Source organism: Camelus bactrianus, chromosome 18 (assembly GCF_048773025.1).
Source record: "Camelus bactrianus isolate YW-2024 breed Bactrian camel chromosome 18, ASM4877302v1, whole genome shotgun sequence".
Lineage (NCBI taxonomy): Eukaryota > Metazoa > Chordata > Mammalia > Artiodactyla > Camelidae > Camelus > Camelus bactrianus.
The window spans coordinates 11,026,674-11,043,691 of NC_133556.1; the positions used below are offsets into that span (position 1 = coordinate 11,026,674).

General features: G+C 37.4%; 1 protein-coding gene across 6 annotated transcripts in view; it reads left to right on the forward strand.

Moving 5' to 3' along the window:
- AUTS2 (activator of transcription and developmental regulator AUTS2) overlaps positions 1 to 17,018 on the forward strand; it is a 1,021,698-nt gene that overhangs the window by 312,807 nt on the left and 691,873 nt on the right. Inside the window, exon 1 of one of the 6 annotated variants that reach the window (XM_074345976.1) lies at positions 5,298 to 5,570. The exons of the other annotated variants lie outside the window; for them this stretch is intronic. Coding sequence (XP_074202077.1) covers positions 5,523 to 5,570 — 48 coding nt within the window. The 5' untranslated portion in view covers positions 5,298 to 5,522. Of the gene's footprint in view, positions 1 to 5,297; positions 5,571 to 17,018 lie in introns of those variants that run through there. 6 annotated transcript variants of the gene reach the window in all.

The following is a 17,018-nucleotide window of genomic DNA, read 5'->3' on the forward strand; positions in this document are numbered from 1 at the left end:
TCTTGGCAGTGGGCCCTAGCATTTTTCTTGCTGGGCCCTGTGCCTCTTAGGAGTAGAGTGGAGGTCAGATGCAGATAACACAGGAATGATTTCTGCCTCCTGAAATGTTCAACTGATGTGCACTTCTCCCTCCCTTAAGGGTTTAAGGAAGAACACATTTATCATGGAGGGTAATGAGTTGGAAAGAACATGTGGCTTTCTTTTCTGCTGAAGAGCAAAGTGTAGGATAAAAGTCTTTCTGTTTACAATTCAGCTATATCTCTTTGTAGTTTGTGTCCAGGTCATTTTAAGCTTTACAGTTAAGCTAAACTTCTGAACAGTTTCATTTGCAAACTCTTTTTTGGAGTATCAAAGGAAGCTTTTGTAAAGAGTTGAGGTCTGAGATGAGAATTGTGAGTTAAGCAAAGGTAGGGTGTGTATGTATGTGTATGCACGCGTGTGTGTGTGTTGTTTGTATGCAAAATATGTGCATGAATGTGTTTGCTGGGCTGGGTAGGGCAAAGAGGAAATTTCATTCCCAGCAGAGGAAGCACCACGTACAAAAGCTGGAAGACTCTTGTGGTTTTTGATGGATAAATGAATCCTTATGAAGGTTTTATAAGAGCTGTGACCAGCCCTGTTTGCTGAGAAAAGGGAAAGTCCTCGAGCGCCCATCATACCTCTTCAGCCTCTCTTAACAAGCGTTCAGATGCTCTGCCAGAGGAAATGATGTGTTCCAAGTGCAGCTGCAGTGGAAATAGAGTTCTTTCAGTGCAGCTGAAACAGTTCCTCCACACAGATCGTCCCATTTTAACAGTAAACTGTCTGTTTAAAACAAAACAAAAAAGGCGGGTGGGAGTTAGAAGGAGAAGGAGTTTATGCCAGGAAATGAAAATGAGTTGCTGCAGAAGCCTGTCTTGGTTGTGGTTTTAGAGTTAAAAGGGCTCAATTGCTGGTTTGTTATATCTCTCTGTATGTTTTTGTGAACTTTTAATTCTCTAGAAAACATTAAAGCTCAAATAGCAGTCATATTTTATTAGAGAACGCACTCTTATTGTCAGTAGTGACTGCCTCAGAGCTCACAAGCTGTGACATCTTTCACTACTTATGTTCACCAAACAGCTGGGTGGACTTACGGTGCCCTCTCTGGCCTTCTTCCTCCCTTCCCGATGGTGCGCCAAGCTTCGAATGTAATCTGAGGATGGTTAAGTCTCTGTCATAGCAAGTGGAGTTTCTGACTTGGACTCTTAAGAATTGATGTTTCTGTTGTGCTTCCAGCTGACTGTAGCTACTAAACAAAGGTTAGGAGTTTGTGATATAACTGAAGGTAACAGTTTTATCAAGCTCAGTTGTGAGCCTTGAGCTATGTTAACTGCTTTACAAAACTGTGACCCCGTTTAATTTTCACAGGAATCCTCATTTTAAGGTAGGTTTGATTACCCTAAGTTTACAGATGGGTAACTTGAGATTGAGAGAGATAAGTGACTAGTTTGCAGTTGTACCAGCATTTTGCATGGCCAGGCTTGGAACGGTGATCCTTCTGTTCCCCAAAGCTCTTGTGTGTAACCACTGCCCATTGCATTGTATTTTCTCTCATAAAGTAGCCTTTTCTCCCTGCCTCCACCAGTTATTTGCCTTTCCCTCTTTTAAAATACTTCAAAAAAAAAACCACCACCAAAAATCTACCCGTGAATTGAGCGTCACCTCCTTCTTTACCTCCCATTAAACAATATCCTGTATTCATGCAAATATTAGATATTTAGGGAGATAAAATACATAGCAATTTCATTTTATCTCCCCTTAACTCTAAGATAATTTATATTTTATTAATTCTAAGTGTTATATGATCATATTGTGTTATCTGAAATGTATAACACAGTTATAATCTTACCAGTTTTCTCAGGGATTCTCTTATGTGCAGAAGCACGATGCTAGACTAAGGAGCCAGGACATCTCAGAGATCCAGCTCCTCTGCAGACCAGGTGTGAGACCTTGGTGAAGTCAGTTACCCCTCTGAGTTTCATTTCTTTCATCATTGTGGTGGTGATTCCAGATTAGTTCCCAGCTTGGGAGGTGAAACCTTTATTAGGACACAGATGCTGCACTTGTTTATGGACATGATTTTTATGTGTTCCTAGAAGGGGGATGGTTAATAAAATAGAAATTCATTAAGAAGTGTTATTAAATTCTTACATTTGTGTTTCTTCAATCAGTGAATGCCTGCTGACAATCAAAGTACAATCAAATGGGGAGTTTATTATTTCTTTTTACTTAAAAAAGAGCTTCAATGTAAAAGTTAGATGCTATTTGTTTTCATGAACTTTTCAAAGTCCTTTCTCAAGTAGACTGAATATTCACTAAGTCTAGGAGTCTAACTACTTGATGTTGCAAATTCTAACTTTTTGGAAGTCTTCACTATCTTACTTTTCCTCTTCTCCTTGCGCATTTGGATTTATAATAAAAGGAGAAAATCACAAGGAATTAAATTAACCTTCAAAAACCCCCCAATCTTCCACGGTCTGTTCTGAAGACAGAATGTTTTGCCAGCATGTCTATAAGTTAAGTTGATCAGTGGTTACACTGCCATCCTTCCCCTCCCTGTTGCATCTTTTCTGTGATGCACCTCACTGTTGTCTCAGACCACAAGCCCCTCTGGCTTCACTTCTTTCCTTATCTGGCCTGCATTGCATATGTAATCCCATCACCAGCTCCCTCAGTTCCTTGAAGGTCTTGTCCTTCTGCCCATTTCCTCTCAGGAGCACGTCTGCCCTCTCTTGGGAGTCTGTGTTCCACTTAAGAGAATTAAAACTGGATGCTGTTATAGATCAGTGGACCTCGACATCTGATGGCTATTTCAGTGTTGCCATCAATGCATTTACTCAGTTGCTTTCTTTGTCCCCTTGGTGGCAGTTTGAAACCCTCCCCACTCAAAGCTTAATGACAGCAAACACTTATCAAGAACTTACTATTTTAGAGAAAAAGTGCTAAGGACTTTACATGTGTTCTCTCACCCCCATTCTTGCTATGTGACCTGCTTTTCCTTCCTTCATCCCATCTGGCAAATACTCACTGATCACCAACTGTGTCCAGGCACTGTGCCGAGCCACAGGCTGTAACTGTGATTAGGACAGATTGGGGTCTTGCTCTCAAGAGTCCTCTAATTCAGAAGAAGATGCGGAGAAGTAAGTAGGCAAAAAGAACATTGTATGATAAGTGCTAGGAGTGAGATATGTCCAGTATCCTACGGATGTACCCAGCCCAGACTCAGGAGTAAGCTTAAGGAGAGCTTCTTGGAGGAAATGACAGCTTAAGTGCCAGTCTGAAGGATGAGAGAATATGAGTTAAGTGATACGACAGGGGGATATAAGGGCGCTCTGGAAGGAAGAGCTACTGAATGCTGGAAAGATTCAGGGAATTGAGAGGGGCCAATAAGAATAGAGCCATTGTTCTCAGGGGAATTAGAGACCTTCATGTATGAACTCCATTTACCCTATCTCCCACCTTCTAAGTGATTTACATCCTCGCTTAATAATTCAAATTAGAATCCACTGAGATCCTTTATTGTACTTAGGTCTTAGGGGATGAGTTTTGAGACACTTGTTTTCAATCTCAACATGAAGTTTTACTATGCACTTGTGTAGCTGCTCTGGTGAAATAGTATTAGAATGTTAGGGTGGGTGTAGTAGAAAATGCTTCCTCAAAGATATGAGAAGATTTATAATTACTGTGATGTAGGTATGGAGTTTTTCAGAAGGGCTTTTTAGTGACATTTTGAATGCTAAATTGAAGCTACTGCTTAGGCCGATGGTGTGTAATAGCAGCTTCAAAAGTGGAAGCATATCCCCTTTCCAGAAAGACATTTAGTAAATGATATTTAGGCCTCAGCCAATGTTATACCCTCAAACACTGTGTCTGAGAAAAATCATGATGTACCTCAGATAACGGTCTAAAAGGATGAAAGGTTGGTGTTTTTGTGACACAATGGTAGAGAAATGAAACAATGGTCCACGAGTGCTTCTGGTCGTTTGCAGATGTGAATGGGAGATGAGCCCCATGTAGACTCTGTCCCTTCTGACTGGCAGGAATGGTTCCCATTAGAACAGCACACTGACTCCATTGCCCATTCAGCCTTGGACATCAGAGTGGCACAGAGCTACTGGTGATAGAACATTTCTCACTTCCTTCAAACCATTTTGAAAAGTGGAGGCTGATAATGTCAGACATTCAAAGTCATCTATTTCTCTTTCTCTTTGCAGATGGGGGTAGTTTAGAATATCCTGTCTAATTTCTTTTTAAATCCAGATGAATCTTAATTATTTTGTATTTAATAAATAGTTATTATTCCTAGGAGGTAGGGATGTGGGGAGTAGGGACAAGAGATGTGCCATCATATTACTGAAAATTTTGAGAATCACTGTTTGCCACGTGCCTGCCTGCCTGCCTGCCTCAGTACAGCAGTGCACAGCTGCCTCACACTCACATATGCTAAAGCCTTGTGCTTACATTTCACCCCTCTTTCTCCATTTCTTCCATTTCTGGCATCTTGTACAGTAGGTGCTATGATTCTATTTCATGATTTTTCTTGAAATCTTGAAAAGTTTAACTAGTTAATTGTAGTGAAACAAATAAAAACACTGTCTTTACATTTCTGAAAAAAGAAAACTATGTATAAAGTGTCAGTCATTTTACCAAGCTGTTAGTTCCTGAGGCTGAATACCAGGAGCTGATTTGGCAGCTAGTAGAAATAAAAGGGAATAGCAAGAGAAAGCTGTCCCAGTTTCTCTTTCTCTGACTACCAGGGGCTGAAAGATGTTGTTTCAGCTGGAGAATTTAAAATGGAGTCTTACTCACTTTTTGCTAAAGAGACTGGACTGGACTGTTTTTAGTGTTGTAATCTTCTGTAGGCGTGGAGAAAGGTCACCTCCTGATCTTGTTTAGGGGATCATGGGGTTAAAGCTGTGGCAGACCCCTTTCTCTAGACACAGGCTCTTGTCAGAATAATGTTTGGCCAGGTGTTAATCTGTGTCCTGAGGGGAAGTGCTGGAATTTGTTATTCCTCCCTGGGGTAGGGATAGGAAGGAGAGGTTGTCCTTTTAGGAGGGGACTGGGGCCAGGGCCTGCCTCCTGCCTTTACTGACATGTGCCATTTGTGATGAAGGCAGCTGAAGTCCATTTGAGGAATTCTCTTGTCAGCCAGCCAAGAGAGCAACACAGAGGGAGAGAGAGGAGGGAGACGCAAGCAGCTCAGCAAGGCAGTCCTGGAGTGCAGTTTCCGGAGCCAGATCACACACAGCGCTTGAGGCACTCAGGGAAGGTGACAGGAACATAAAGAGGAGGGAGGCCAGGTTTGAAATAGCGCATTTTCCTATTTCTTCCCCTTTCGCCCCTCCTTTGACTACATGTCATCCTTTGGAAAACTCAGCATCTGAGAGAAGCTTTTGCTGAAACACTACTTTTTCCTCAGCACTATACTGTTTTTGTTTTTTCTTTTCCTCTTTTTATTTTTTCCATCTTCTTTGCCTCTGAGAGCAGGAGGTGAGACAATGATCAAGTCAAGCTGGTTCTATGTTAAGTTCAAGTATGCAGAGAAGGTAAGTCAATATGTTTTCTTTTCCCAAGGGAAACCTGCCACCTCTCTCCAGGCTTCTCATGTTGACGGGCTCCCCTGGCTACTCAGAGAAGCAGATGAGCCCAGAAGTTTTATTTGTGAATGTATTTCCTCTGGTTTAATGATACTTGGATGAAATGCAAGCTCTATGTTTGCTACGTAACATTGCCACTGACCAAGAGAAAGAAGTCTTCAAACGTTCCAGAGATTATTTAGTTTAAAGAAGAAAAATAATGAAACTACAGTAACAGAAAAGATAGGCTATATTTCTTTAGACTGAATAGAGGATTTTCAAGACGAATGTTTGCTATGAAACTTGATGCATTTTTGGTAACAAATTGACAGTCACTTCCCATTACTTGTAATTTGCTTATTCAGAAATTTTAATTCTTTTCTTTCAGTTAACTGACTTTGCTCATTCATGTATAGAAGATTTTTGCAGTGTTACTTGGGTACGGAAAAAATCCCCATCATTTTGGCTGACCATATATGAGACCATCTCTTTACTCTCTGCTGGGAGTTACATTTTAGGGAAGCAATGAACTTTGATCGCATCTGAAATTTTGATGTCATAGTTCTGTGTTTTGTTATACCATTACTAGGCTTTGGGAAAGAAGTGTGTGCTTCATAACACATCTTCACTTACCTGGGGCTGTTGGTCATCTTTTTGATTCTGGATCCATATATATTACTTTTTCTGTTGGGGATTTGTTGGGTTAGTAATGAAGGTTTCAGGAACATCCTAAAATGCCTCCCTTCTGAAATGCTTCCTTCCTTGTTTTGCTTGTTGAAAACATTGGCCTTTTGACCATAGGATTAAGCTGAGGCCCTAGATCATGGAATCATGATACGGCAAGATGGGAAATTGTGATGATTGTCTTCATTATTCTTATGATTATATATATAAGTGTGTTTAAATGCTTCTACTTTTCTGGTTAAAAAAGGAAGTTAGTACACTTTGGGCTAATTATTCCTACATTTTTTTTCCTCTGTGGATTTGTTTTTGCTGAGTTTTTATGATAGCAAAATTACTTGTTCTTTACCCATAATCAAAGAATAGGAATTTTACTTAAAAAGATTCATCTCCATTTTAAACACATTTGCATTGTTAATTATTAAAGCCCTTATAACTAAAATATTATCTTGGTTTACAGGGTCAGGAAAGGGTATCATTGTGGTTTGCGTTTACTTTTTTTCCCTCAGTGGATTACCTTCCCTTGAGCAGCCCCATTACCCATTGTTTGTTGTTAGGAACTTTGATAAATTAAAACTATATTCTACCTCCTTAACCTTTTCCTTTCACTTTAAATGTCCTGCCATAGAAACCTGAAACTCAAGACTTAGGGAGTCAGAGTAAACTAATATTAAAGTGAAAAAAACATTTCAAGAAATGATCTTCATAAAAAGGAAAAGGAGGACATTAAGTTAGCTGCTTCCTTTGAATAACTCTCTTACTACTCTTTTAGCAACCAAAGAAACATGCATGTAATATAGAGCTAAATAATGTTAAGACTCCATAGCGAACTGAAGAACACCCTGTTTATATTAGAATAGGGGGAGTAAGAGAAATAGAGGAATCTGTCTTTTTTTTTTTGGCATGCTTATTGATGCTCCAAATCTGTGATTCTCAGTGGAACTTTTGTTCTTTTTCTCCTTCACAATGATTTGTTTTTTAAACTTACACTGGAGATTTTTTCCCCCAAAATTCATCAAAGTGAGTTCAGTTTCATCTGGATAGATAAAAAGCCTTAGTGTAAACCTAGGGACAGAGATGCTTAAAAACAAATTTAAACTCTTCTTTTTTGTATTCTTCCAAAAAGCCATTCTTTTAAAGGGTTATTCATTTTGAATTTCCTCTAGTGTCTTAAAAAGGGCAAAAAAGAAACCTGTGCATTCCATTTTCAAACACTGACCAAGTAAGTTGATATAAACTTGTAATTATTGGAAAGATATTTCTTCTGCAAAGTTTGTCCCCAGCTATAAGAAAATACATTACAGGGTATCTCCAATGGCCAGCCATTTCCTGGTTTTACATTTAAGAAAATGATTTAACCAGTCTTTAGTGAGCAAGAAAACTAAGAAAGTCAAGTAATACAAAAACATTTGCACAGGAAAAACATTATTTCCTTGTGATGATCAGGATTCTGATCCCTTTCCAAAATTAAAAAACATGTGTATAGTAAAACAAACATCTTTTTAACTACCACCACACACACGTGCACACTTCTCTGTTAGTATTTCTATTTCAATTATTTATGAGTTTCTCTGTTGAATTAGGTTGATGCCCAGCCGTCATTCCTTCTAAAATATTGCTTAAATGAATTAAGTTCATCCTACCCCCTGCCCCTTCCTCATTCTACATATTCTTTTTGAGCAATTTCCTATTTTCATGTGTTTTACTACATTTAATAATTGATTATTCCAAAATCTCTTTTGCTGGTCTAATCTTTTCCTTGAGTTGCAGAGGCATATATTTTATTTACTAGTTATACATCTGTCCTGAAGTTAATCAGAAACCTCAGATGCAATATCTCTAAAATGCAGTCAATTTCTTCTTCCTCAAAGAAACATTCTTTCCTCTTGTATTTCCTGCCATATCCATCTGGTCAGCTGTGTTCCCGAAGGACCTGACTTAGTTCTTTTCTTATCATCTCCCTCCTGGCTTATTAGAGGAGCCTCCAAGTTTATCTCCAAGGTATTCATGATGCCTTCCAGTGCTTTAAGACATGTCTAGAGTGATCTTGTTAAAAGGATTGAGTCCCCTAATCCGCTGCTTGTTAATGGCTGTCCTCTCCCATTGAGGAATCCTCACTGGATGTCCCTCAACAATGCTAGCACTTGGCTGTGTGTGTGTGTGTGTGTGTGTGTGTGTATGTAAAATACATTGTATTGTAATTATTTATTCACCAGCCTGTGTTCTCTATATGGTAAGATCCTAGAGATACTGAACTATGTTGTCCATATTTTTGTATCTATAATAACATATGACATGTGCTCAGTTATTCCGTAAATGTTATTGAGTAAATCTGTGACTTTTCTGGGGCAGTCTGGCAGACATGAGTTTGAATTCTGCATCTGCCATTTACTAGTAGTATGTGATCTTAATATACTTTTTCAAAAACTAAGCTTTTTGAGATAATAGTAGATTCATATGCACTTGTAAGAAATAATATAGAGAGGTATCATGTGCCTTTTCCCTAGTTTCCCCAATGGCAACATCTTATAAAACTATAGTACAGTATCACAACCAGGATATTGATATTAATATAGTCAAGATAGTGACCAATTCCATCACCAAAAGGATCTCTCCTGTTGGTCTTTTAAAGTCATAACACTTTCCTCCCCCTCATGTACCTGCAGTCATTAATTCCTGGCAACCAACTTTAAAATTTTGTCATTTCAGGAATATTATATAAATGGGATCATACACTGTGTAACTTTTGGGGATTGTCTTTTTTCACTCAGCATGATTCTTTGGAGATTCCTCCACGTTGTTGTGTGTTCCTTCTGTTTTTCTGAGTAGTATAGATTCATATAGCTTGTTTAATCATTCCCCTGTTGAGGAACCAACTGCATTGTCACCAGGTTTTTTTCTGTTACAGATAAAACCGCCATGAACATTTGTGTATGTAGATTTTGTGTATACTCTGGTGTAGATGTAAGTTTTCTTTTCTGTAGGATAAGTGCCCAGGAGTGGAATTCCTGAGTAGCATATTTAATTTTTAAGAAGCCACCAAAACTGTCTTTCAGAGGGTCTCTATCATTGTATATTCTCTTCAGTGCAGTGGTATGAGTGATCTGATTTCTCTACATCTTTACCAGCATTTTGTGGTGTTACTGTTTTTTATTTTAGCCATTCTATTGGTATGTAGTGATATCTTCATTGTGGTTTTAATTTGCATCTTCCAAGTAACTATGAGGTTGAATGTCCTTTCATGTGCTTGTTTGTCATATCAATATCTTCTGTTAAATATCTCTTGCTCATTAAATGTCTTTTGCCTATTTTCTCTTTGGACTTTTTTTTACTTTTACTGTTGAGTTTTAAAAGTTCTTAATATATTCTAGACCCTAATCCGTTACTGGGTATGTGGGTTACAAATATTTTCTCCCAATATATAGCTATTTTTTTCCATCCCCTTAACAGTCTTTCACAGAGCAAAACTTTTTAATTGTGATACAGTTCAACTTACAGATTTTTTCCCCTTTATAAGCCTTTTGCTTTTTGTCAGTTTTGTTGATTTTTTTTTCAAAGAACTGTGTTTTGTTTGTTTCATTAATTTTCTCTATTTTTTTTCAACTTCATTCTGTCATCTGTTATCTTTATTATTTCCTTCTGGTGCGTTGGGTTAATTTTGCTCTTCTTTTTCTGAGGTTTTTGAGGGGATAATTTAGATTATTGGTTTGAAAGTATTCTTCTTTTCTTACATAAACATTTAGTGCTGTGAACTTCCCTTCCAGCACTGCTTAATGAGTGCCACAAATTTTAATGTGTTGTATTTTCATTTTTATTCAGCTTAATTTATTTTTTAATCTTTCCCTTGAGACTTCCTGTTTGATGCATGAATTGTTTAGTGATGTGCAGTTTTGTTTCCAAGTGTTTGGACATTTTTCTGTTGTCTTTGTTATGATTTTCTTATTTGACTTCATTGTGGTCAGAGAACACACTTTGTAGGATTTGAATTCTTTTAAATTTGCTGAGGTTGGTTTTCTGTCCTATCATAGGGTCTATTTCAGTATAGTTTACTTGGGGACTTGGAAAGAATATGTATTCTGCTTTGGGTAGAATGTTTTGCATGTGTCAAGGAGATCCTGTTGATTAATATCATATGGTAGTTCCATTTTTAAAATTTTTTGAGAAACCCCCATACTGTTTCCCATAGCAATTGTACCATTTTATAGTCCTACCAACAACACAAAAGGTTCCAATTTCTCTATATCATTCCCAACACTTGTTATTTTCTAGTCTTTTGATAGTAACCATCTTAATGGGTTTGAGGTGAGATCACATAGTAGTTTTGATTTGCATTTTTCTGATGATTACTGATGTTGAGGTTCTTTTCATATGCTTTTTTGGCTATTTGTATATAATATTTGGTGAAATGTCTTTTCAAGTCCTTTGCTCATTTTTAAATTAGGTTATTTATTTTGTTGTTGTTATTGTTATTGAGTTGTAGGAGTTCTTTATATATTCTGGATATCAACTCCTTACACAGGTATGTGATTTGCAAACATTCTCCCCCATTTCACAGGTTGCCTTTTACAACTCTGTTGATTATGTACTTTTATGTACAAAAGTTTGATATAGCCATGCATGTCTGTTTTGCTTTTACTACCTGTGCTTTTGGTGTCATATACCAGAAATCAGTGACAAATTCAATGTTATAGAACTTTAATCTTATATTTTTTTCTGTGAGTTTTATAGCTTTAGGTCTTACGTTTAGAACTTTTATCCATTTTGGGTTAATTTTTATATGTAGTGTAAGGTAAAAGTCCAGCTTTATTCTTTTGCATGTATCTGTCAATTTTCTTAGCATCATTTGTTGAAAAGACTGTCTTTTACCCATTGAGTGGTCTTCACACTCCTGTAAAAGATTATTTGACCATAAAGGGTTTATTTCTGGGCTTCTATATTCTATTGCATTGGTCTGTCTGTCTGTCTTTATGTGCCTGTCCCACATTGTTTTGATTGTTGTAGCTTTATAATGTTTTGAAATCAGGAATCAGAAATCTACTTTTTCAGAATTGCTTTGGCTATTTGGAATCCCTTGAGACTTCATATGCATTTTAGGATGAATTTTTCTATTTCTGTAAAAAATGCTGTTGGAATTTTGATAGGAATTATGATAGATCTCGATCTCTTTGGATAGTATGGAAATCTTAACAATATTAAGTCTTTAATTCTATGAATATGGAGTATCTTTTTATTTATTAGTGTCTTTGTGAATTGTTTAAGCAATTTTTGGTAGTTTGCTAAGTTTTTATTTTTTTTTTTTAATATTGGATTTTTACATTCTAAAATTCCGTCTTGGTTCTTCTTTATATCTTCTTCTACTTTGCTGAGACTTGCTTCTTTGCTATGGGTTTCTATATTTTCTTTGGTTTTAAGCATGCTTATCATTGCTGGGACAGTTGTTGGCAGATGCTTTAAAATCTTTGTCAGATAATTCTGTTATCTCTGGAATCTCAGTTGTCTGTTGATGGCCTTTTTTCATTTAAGTTGAGAGTTTTTAGGTTCTTCATATGAGGAATGATATTTGATTAAAACCTGTATATTTGGGGTATTATGTTTTGAGATTCTGTATCTTACAAAACCTTCTGTTTTTAGCTGGGTTTTTCTGGCAGCTCTCTGGCAAGGGAAGGGGGCTGCCACATTGGGGTAGAGTTCCTGGTTTACAGCTCCACATCAATTGTCATCTGAAGGGGAGAGAGTTAGTGCTGAGGAGGAGTTTCGACTCCCCTCCAAGCCTCAACTGATACTATACTGGCTGGGAGGAGTGATAGTGTCTCACTATTTTCCTTATGGCCTCCACTGACACCTTAGGGGGAGTGCATTGGGCTTGTTACCACTAGGCAGTGCTTCCCCACAATGGGGAGAGTTAGGAGTGACTCGCTTGGTGGGGAGAAGGAAGGAGGCACCTTGTTACTGCCCTCTGAGGGTGCAGGCTCCTCATGCAGTCTCCACTGACACAATTGAGGGGAGGGGTGTGGGGCTATTTTCTGCCCAGTGGAATTGAAAGTCCACAGTCTCTACTCAGCCTCCTCTGGTGCCAACATATGTAGAGGTGAAGACCTCTTTAAAGCCTGACGAAGGTGGAAGTCTAGGCTCCCCACTCATCCTTGCTGATATGGAAATGGGTGTCTCCCAGTTTTTCCTTTGGTGTTTGTCTAAAAGTTGTTTGTCTTGCTATTTTAACTCTTCCTTGACCCTTTGTCTAAAGGGAGCTGTCTTTTTTTAGGACTTTCTGGTATCTGCTATTGGCATTTTGGGATTTCTAGCTTCTTTATCTCATAGTCTGGGATATAATGTACGAGGCAGAAAACAAAACCAGAAACAAAAAATTGAAGCAACTCACCACCATCTCATAGTTTGGATCTCCAGCTTCCTAGCAGGTCTGCCTTCTTTCCACCTTTGAGTCTATTTATGTATTTTCATCTATAATGTCCAGGGTTTTTAGTTGTATTTCGTGTGAGTAATAGGTAAAAGTATGTCCATTTCATCTTCTTGGAAACAGAAGTCCTCTAAGATGTGTTTTAAAAAGTGATTCACTGACATAATATTTTTAAGTGCACTGCGTAGGGCTTGATAAATGCTGAATAGAGGGTGATACTTGTTTTTTATTATCTTTATGTTTCTCCAATTTTTACTTGAAATGTTGTCATACTTTGCTAATCTTTGCTAGAAGCTGCTCTTGTGTATGTTTACCTTGCTTTATATGCATTGTGTTATAAGTAATGCATACATTTGCATCTTTATCCCCCTTCATTGCTGTTCTGTCAAGATGAAGATCCATAAAAAAAAAATTGTCTTTGCAATATTTTTCTTTTTCCAGGCAGTTTTGACAGTGCCTTTTTCTAATAAGATTAGAATTATTAATTTTGGCTTCAGTGAAAAATTGTTAGCCACTTTAGCCAGAAAGAGCATAATACAGGAAATAATAGATTTTTCTTCTTGAAATATTCAGTTCAGTTGAGGTGTTGAATTCTGTGGGGAAGGATGAGTATACTTTTTTTTCCTCCAGTAAGAGGTGTTCCTCTGAACAGCTGCTCTGTGCTTATTATTTAACCCCATTGCCAGCCTTGCTTGGAATCGTATGCCGTATCTGTCTAATAAGTTTAAAGTGTGTACTCTGACTTAGTCTTTAACTTGAGTTCATTTGAAATTTATTTATATAGCATGTTTTGAAATTTATGTAGTCATGATGACTATACCTTATTAATATTTCATAGAATTTTATTGGGTCCTGTTAGCATGAAGCAATAAATTTGTGTCACAAAACCAACTGGGAAATTGAGAAGAAACTTAAGGTATGAAACATAAACTGTGGAGCATGGCCCTGTGAATCCCTTTATTCTTATTTGATAGGCAATAGAATTCGAACAGGACATCTGAAGGGGAGAAAGTTAGTGCTGAGGAGGAGTTTGTTTCCTCTGTCCTTGTTTGTTGTTTGGTAGAGGAAAACTTGTTTGAGACAAGAAGGACTCAGTCTTTATACCAGGCTACGCTGTAAGTTTTCTCCATCCTTAGAATGGACTCAGTTTGATGGATAGACCGTTGATAGTTTTGACAGCTCAAATGAAAACCCATAAGGATGAGCAACTGCTCAGAAGTTCCAAGGGCTTCATTTCCACTGGAAGGATTTCAATTACAGTCATTTTCTTTGAGTAAGTACAAGGAGGTAAATGGAACTCCTGTTTCAAATGTTAACTTTGAAGACTACGTTATTACTGGTGTACTTTGGAAATAAAAGATGCAGTTAATCTAAATCAGAAGCGTGGTTCCAGATTACTTTATAAGAGTATGAGGAGGACCACTGCCTGCAATTGAGCCACTTGGTATTGAAGAGTAGGCAGTACATCAGATGTGACTTTCATTAAGCACTGTTTCCTTTGTGTGGCACTGACTACAGTAAGCGTCCTTTTCAGCAGGTTATGATAGCTCTTTGTTGAAAGGCTGTGTGCTGTACAGTTGCATCAGAAGAGGGAATTAAAGGGGGATATGGGCTCATATATTGACTTTATTTTTCAGATGGTGTTTTTTGCCATTTTTTGTGTTGTTTTAGGTTATTTGGAGTAGCTATAAGTCTAGAGTAGTTATTTATTGTATTTTTTGCATGAATAAATGAGAGTGAATTAATGAATTTGGTTTCCTAAGTAGGAGGTTTTTGCTGTGCACATATTGAAACTATGTTTCTGTCCCTTCCCTTCTCCCCCAAAGTACCACCCCACTCTCCAGGTTTTTAAAACTGACTGTCCCCCCGCTGCCTTCCTAGAATGTGGTTACATACACTTAGAATAGTTGGAAGTCCTCACAATATTACAGAAAGAGTAGGATAGATCGGTTTTACATAGGGAGGACAGAAGAAGTTACTTGAACTTACAGAAGTGATGTTTCAACCTCATTTTAACTGATAGACCTTACCTGTAGATCTTTGTGAGAAGAAAGGCATTCAAATCCCATTCATTTTACTTGTTAGGCCAAGGTAAATCTGGTTACACATTTTGCTGCTGTTGTTATTTGACATCAGTAGTCCCATAGTGTGGTTAACAACAGTTAACTAAAGCTTGAAATTATTAAAAGAAAAAAAAAAGTGTATACCTTAATACATTATTTTATACTAAGACAATACATCCTCTCACTAGTATTTTGATGTAGATCAGTTGTTTGCGTTGGCGGCACATTGGAACCATGTGGGGAGCTTTAAAAAAAAGTCAGATCCAGGTATCAACCCTAGAGATTCTGATTAAGTTGGTCTGAAGTACAGCCTTTGCCTTGATTTTTTTCAAAAGGTCCCCAAGAGTTTAAAATGTGCAGTGAGGGTTCTTTGAAATTGGTTCCACTGATTTGTGTTCCAGTTCTTTCTTGAATAAACCACATCCATAATGCTTTGACCACAGTTGTCAATGAGGGTTTACTAAAACCGTTGAAATAACTTGAACATATGTGAGTAATCTGAGTGCAGAGTCCTTTTAGATTTCCCCTTCCCAGTCTTTTATAGTTGTCTCATATTTCGACAACAGTTTTTAAGGAGCCCCCTTTACATTGTTTAGCTTAAATTTTATGGGAGCAGAATGTCATATTCATTTGGCACTCATCACAGTTTTATATGACATTTAATTGAATACTCAATAAAGCTAGCATAAACAGGTTTGGGAACAAGCATTTTACTCTTCATGAGTGTATGATACAGTCACTAGTGTCTTATGAAGGAGTATTCATTGGATTATCTTTCAGGAAAGCTGAGTTCATACTATAAATCATTCAGTATGTTTCGCAAAGAAATGAGGACCATCAGTTCATTTAGCTGGTCAGTTGAGTGGAAGTCAGTTAAAAGAGTATTTACTGTAAACAATAGGTGGTTGCTTTAATGTTAGGTCAATTAGTATTCACCTATAAGAAGGGGAAATATTTCACTTTTATTCCGTAAGTCAATATGTAAGTGTGGGTTTTCTTCTTTATTTCATGTCTAATTTTTTATTCTGTACTTTGGGTTAATTAACATCTGAAGATAGTACTTAATATACATAGATATAATCAATATAATCACTTATATCTCAAGAGTGAGCACTGTTTCTTGCCTGTGGTTTTTATATTCCATTGTAACCATCTAGATGTTAGTAATCATGGGTCTTCATTACACACCATCAGTGCTTTGGATTCTTGAATTTAGTCTGGTCTTTTGAGTATCACACGTCTTGAAATATACTTCATATTAGATTTGTGAATAAATTGTAGAAAAACCTAAAGAGTGAAATTCAAGTATTTATAAATGACATTTCCTCCTAATAAGACACACTAGTAGACATTAGAGCATTAGAAGGGCCTTCGCAGACTGTATAAGATTAGTCAGACCCATAAAAATATATGTACTCCTATTCTTACCATTTGATATGTACACATCTATAGTTAACTAGTTATTTATTCTCAATCACTTATGGTAATTACATTTGTACTTACTGTCGTTTACTTTCATTTAGATAACTAATCCTGAATTTTTGTCTGTTTTTACTTAGCTCCTTTCTCTCTTTAATCTGGTTTATATCTGTTTGTTTTGTCTTCTTTTCAGATTGTGCATTCCTTGAGGACAAGGAATCTAGTCTTCCTCTGGTGTAGTGTCTATGACATAGAACAACGTTTTGGGAACATACTGTCTGAATTAAATTTATTGGATTAGTCAGTGGATGTTAGGCCTATACTTTGTGCAGGACAGAATACCAGACCTTATGAGAAGTGGTTCCAAGAACATTTTTATTTGCTTTCTTTCCTGGGAAGGGAAGAAACGGCATAGAAGCAGCTAAGTGGAGGTACCTTGGTCTGTGCTTTTTCTTTCTGACTGCTCTGTTAGATTATCTTTCAGGAAAGCTGAGTAGCTTAGCACAGTGAATACTAAAGGGAATGCATGCCTCCCCTCTCATGGGACTTAAGTAGTGTTTAACACCACTGTGAAATCCTCAGCTGTGGCTTTCTCTAGTGTAGAATTTGTCTAAGAAAGATTACAAGAACAAGGGAGGCTTTGTGTGCTGTGTTTTGGGTTTTTTTTTTCCCCCTTCTTTTCCTTCTTTCTCCCCCTGCTGCTCCAGGCTATCTGTAAAAACGTGGAGCATTTTCTTAGGGCCTCTGGAGTGTGCATGTTATTTATGTGTGAGCCTGAGAGAAAAATAAAAGGCAAAAGCAAGGGAATGCTTACCAGTGGGAGTTACCACCCACAGGTAA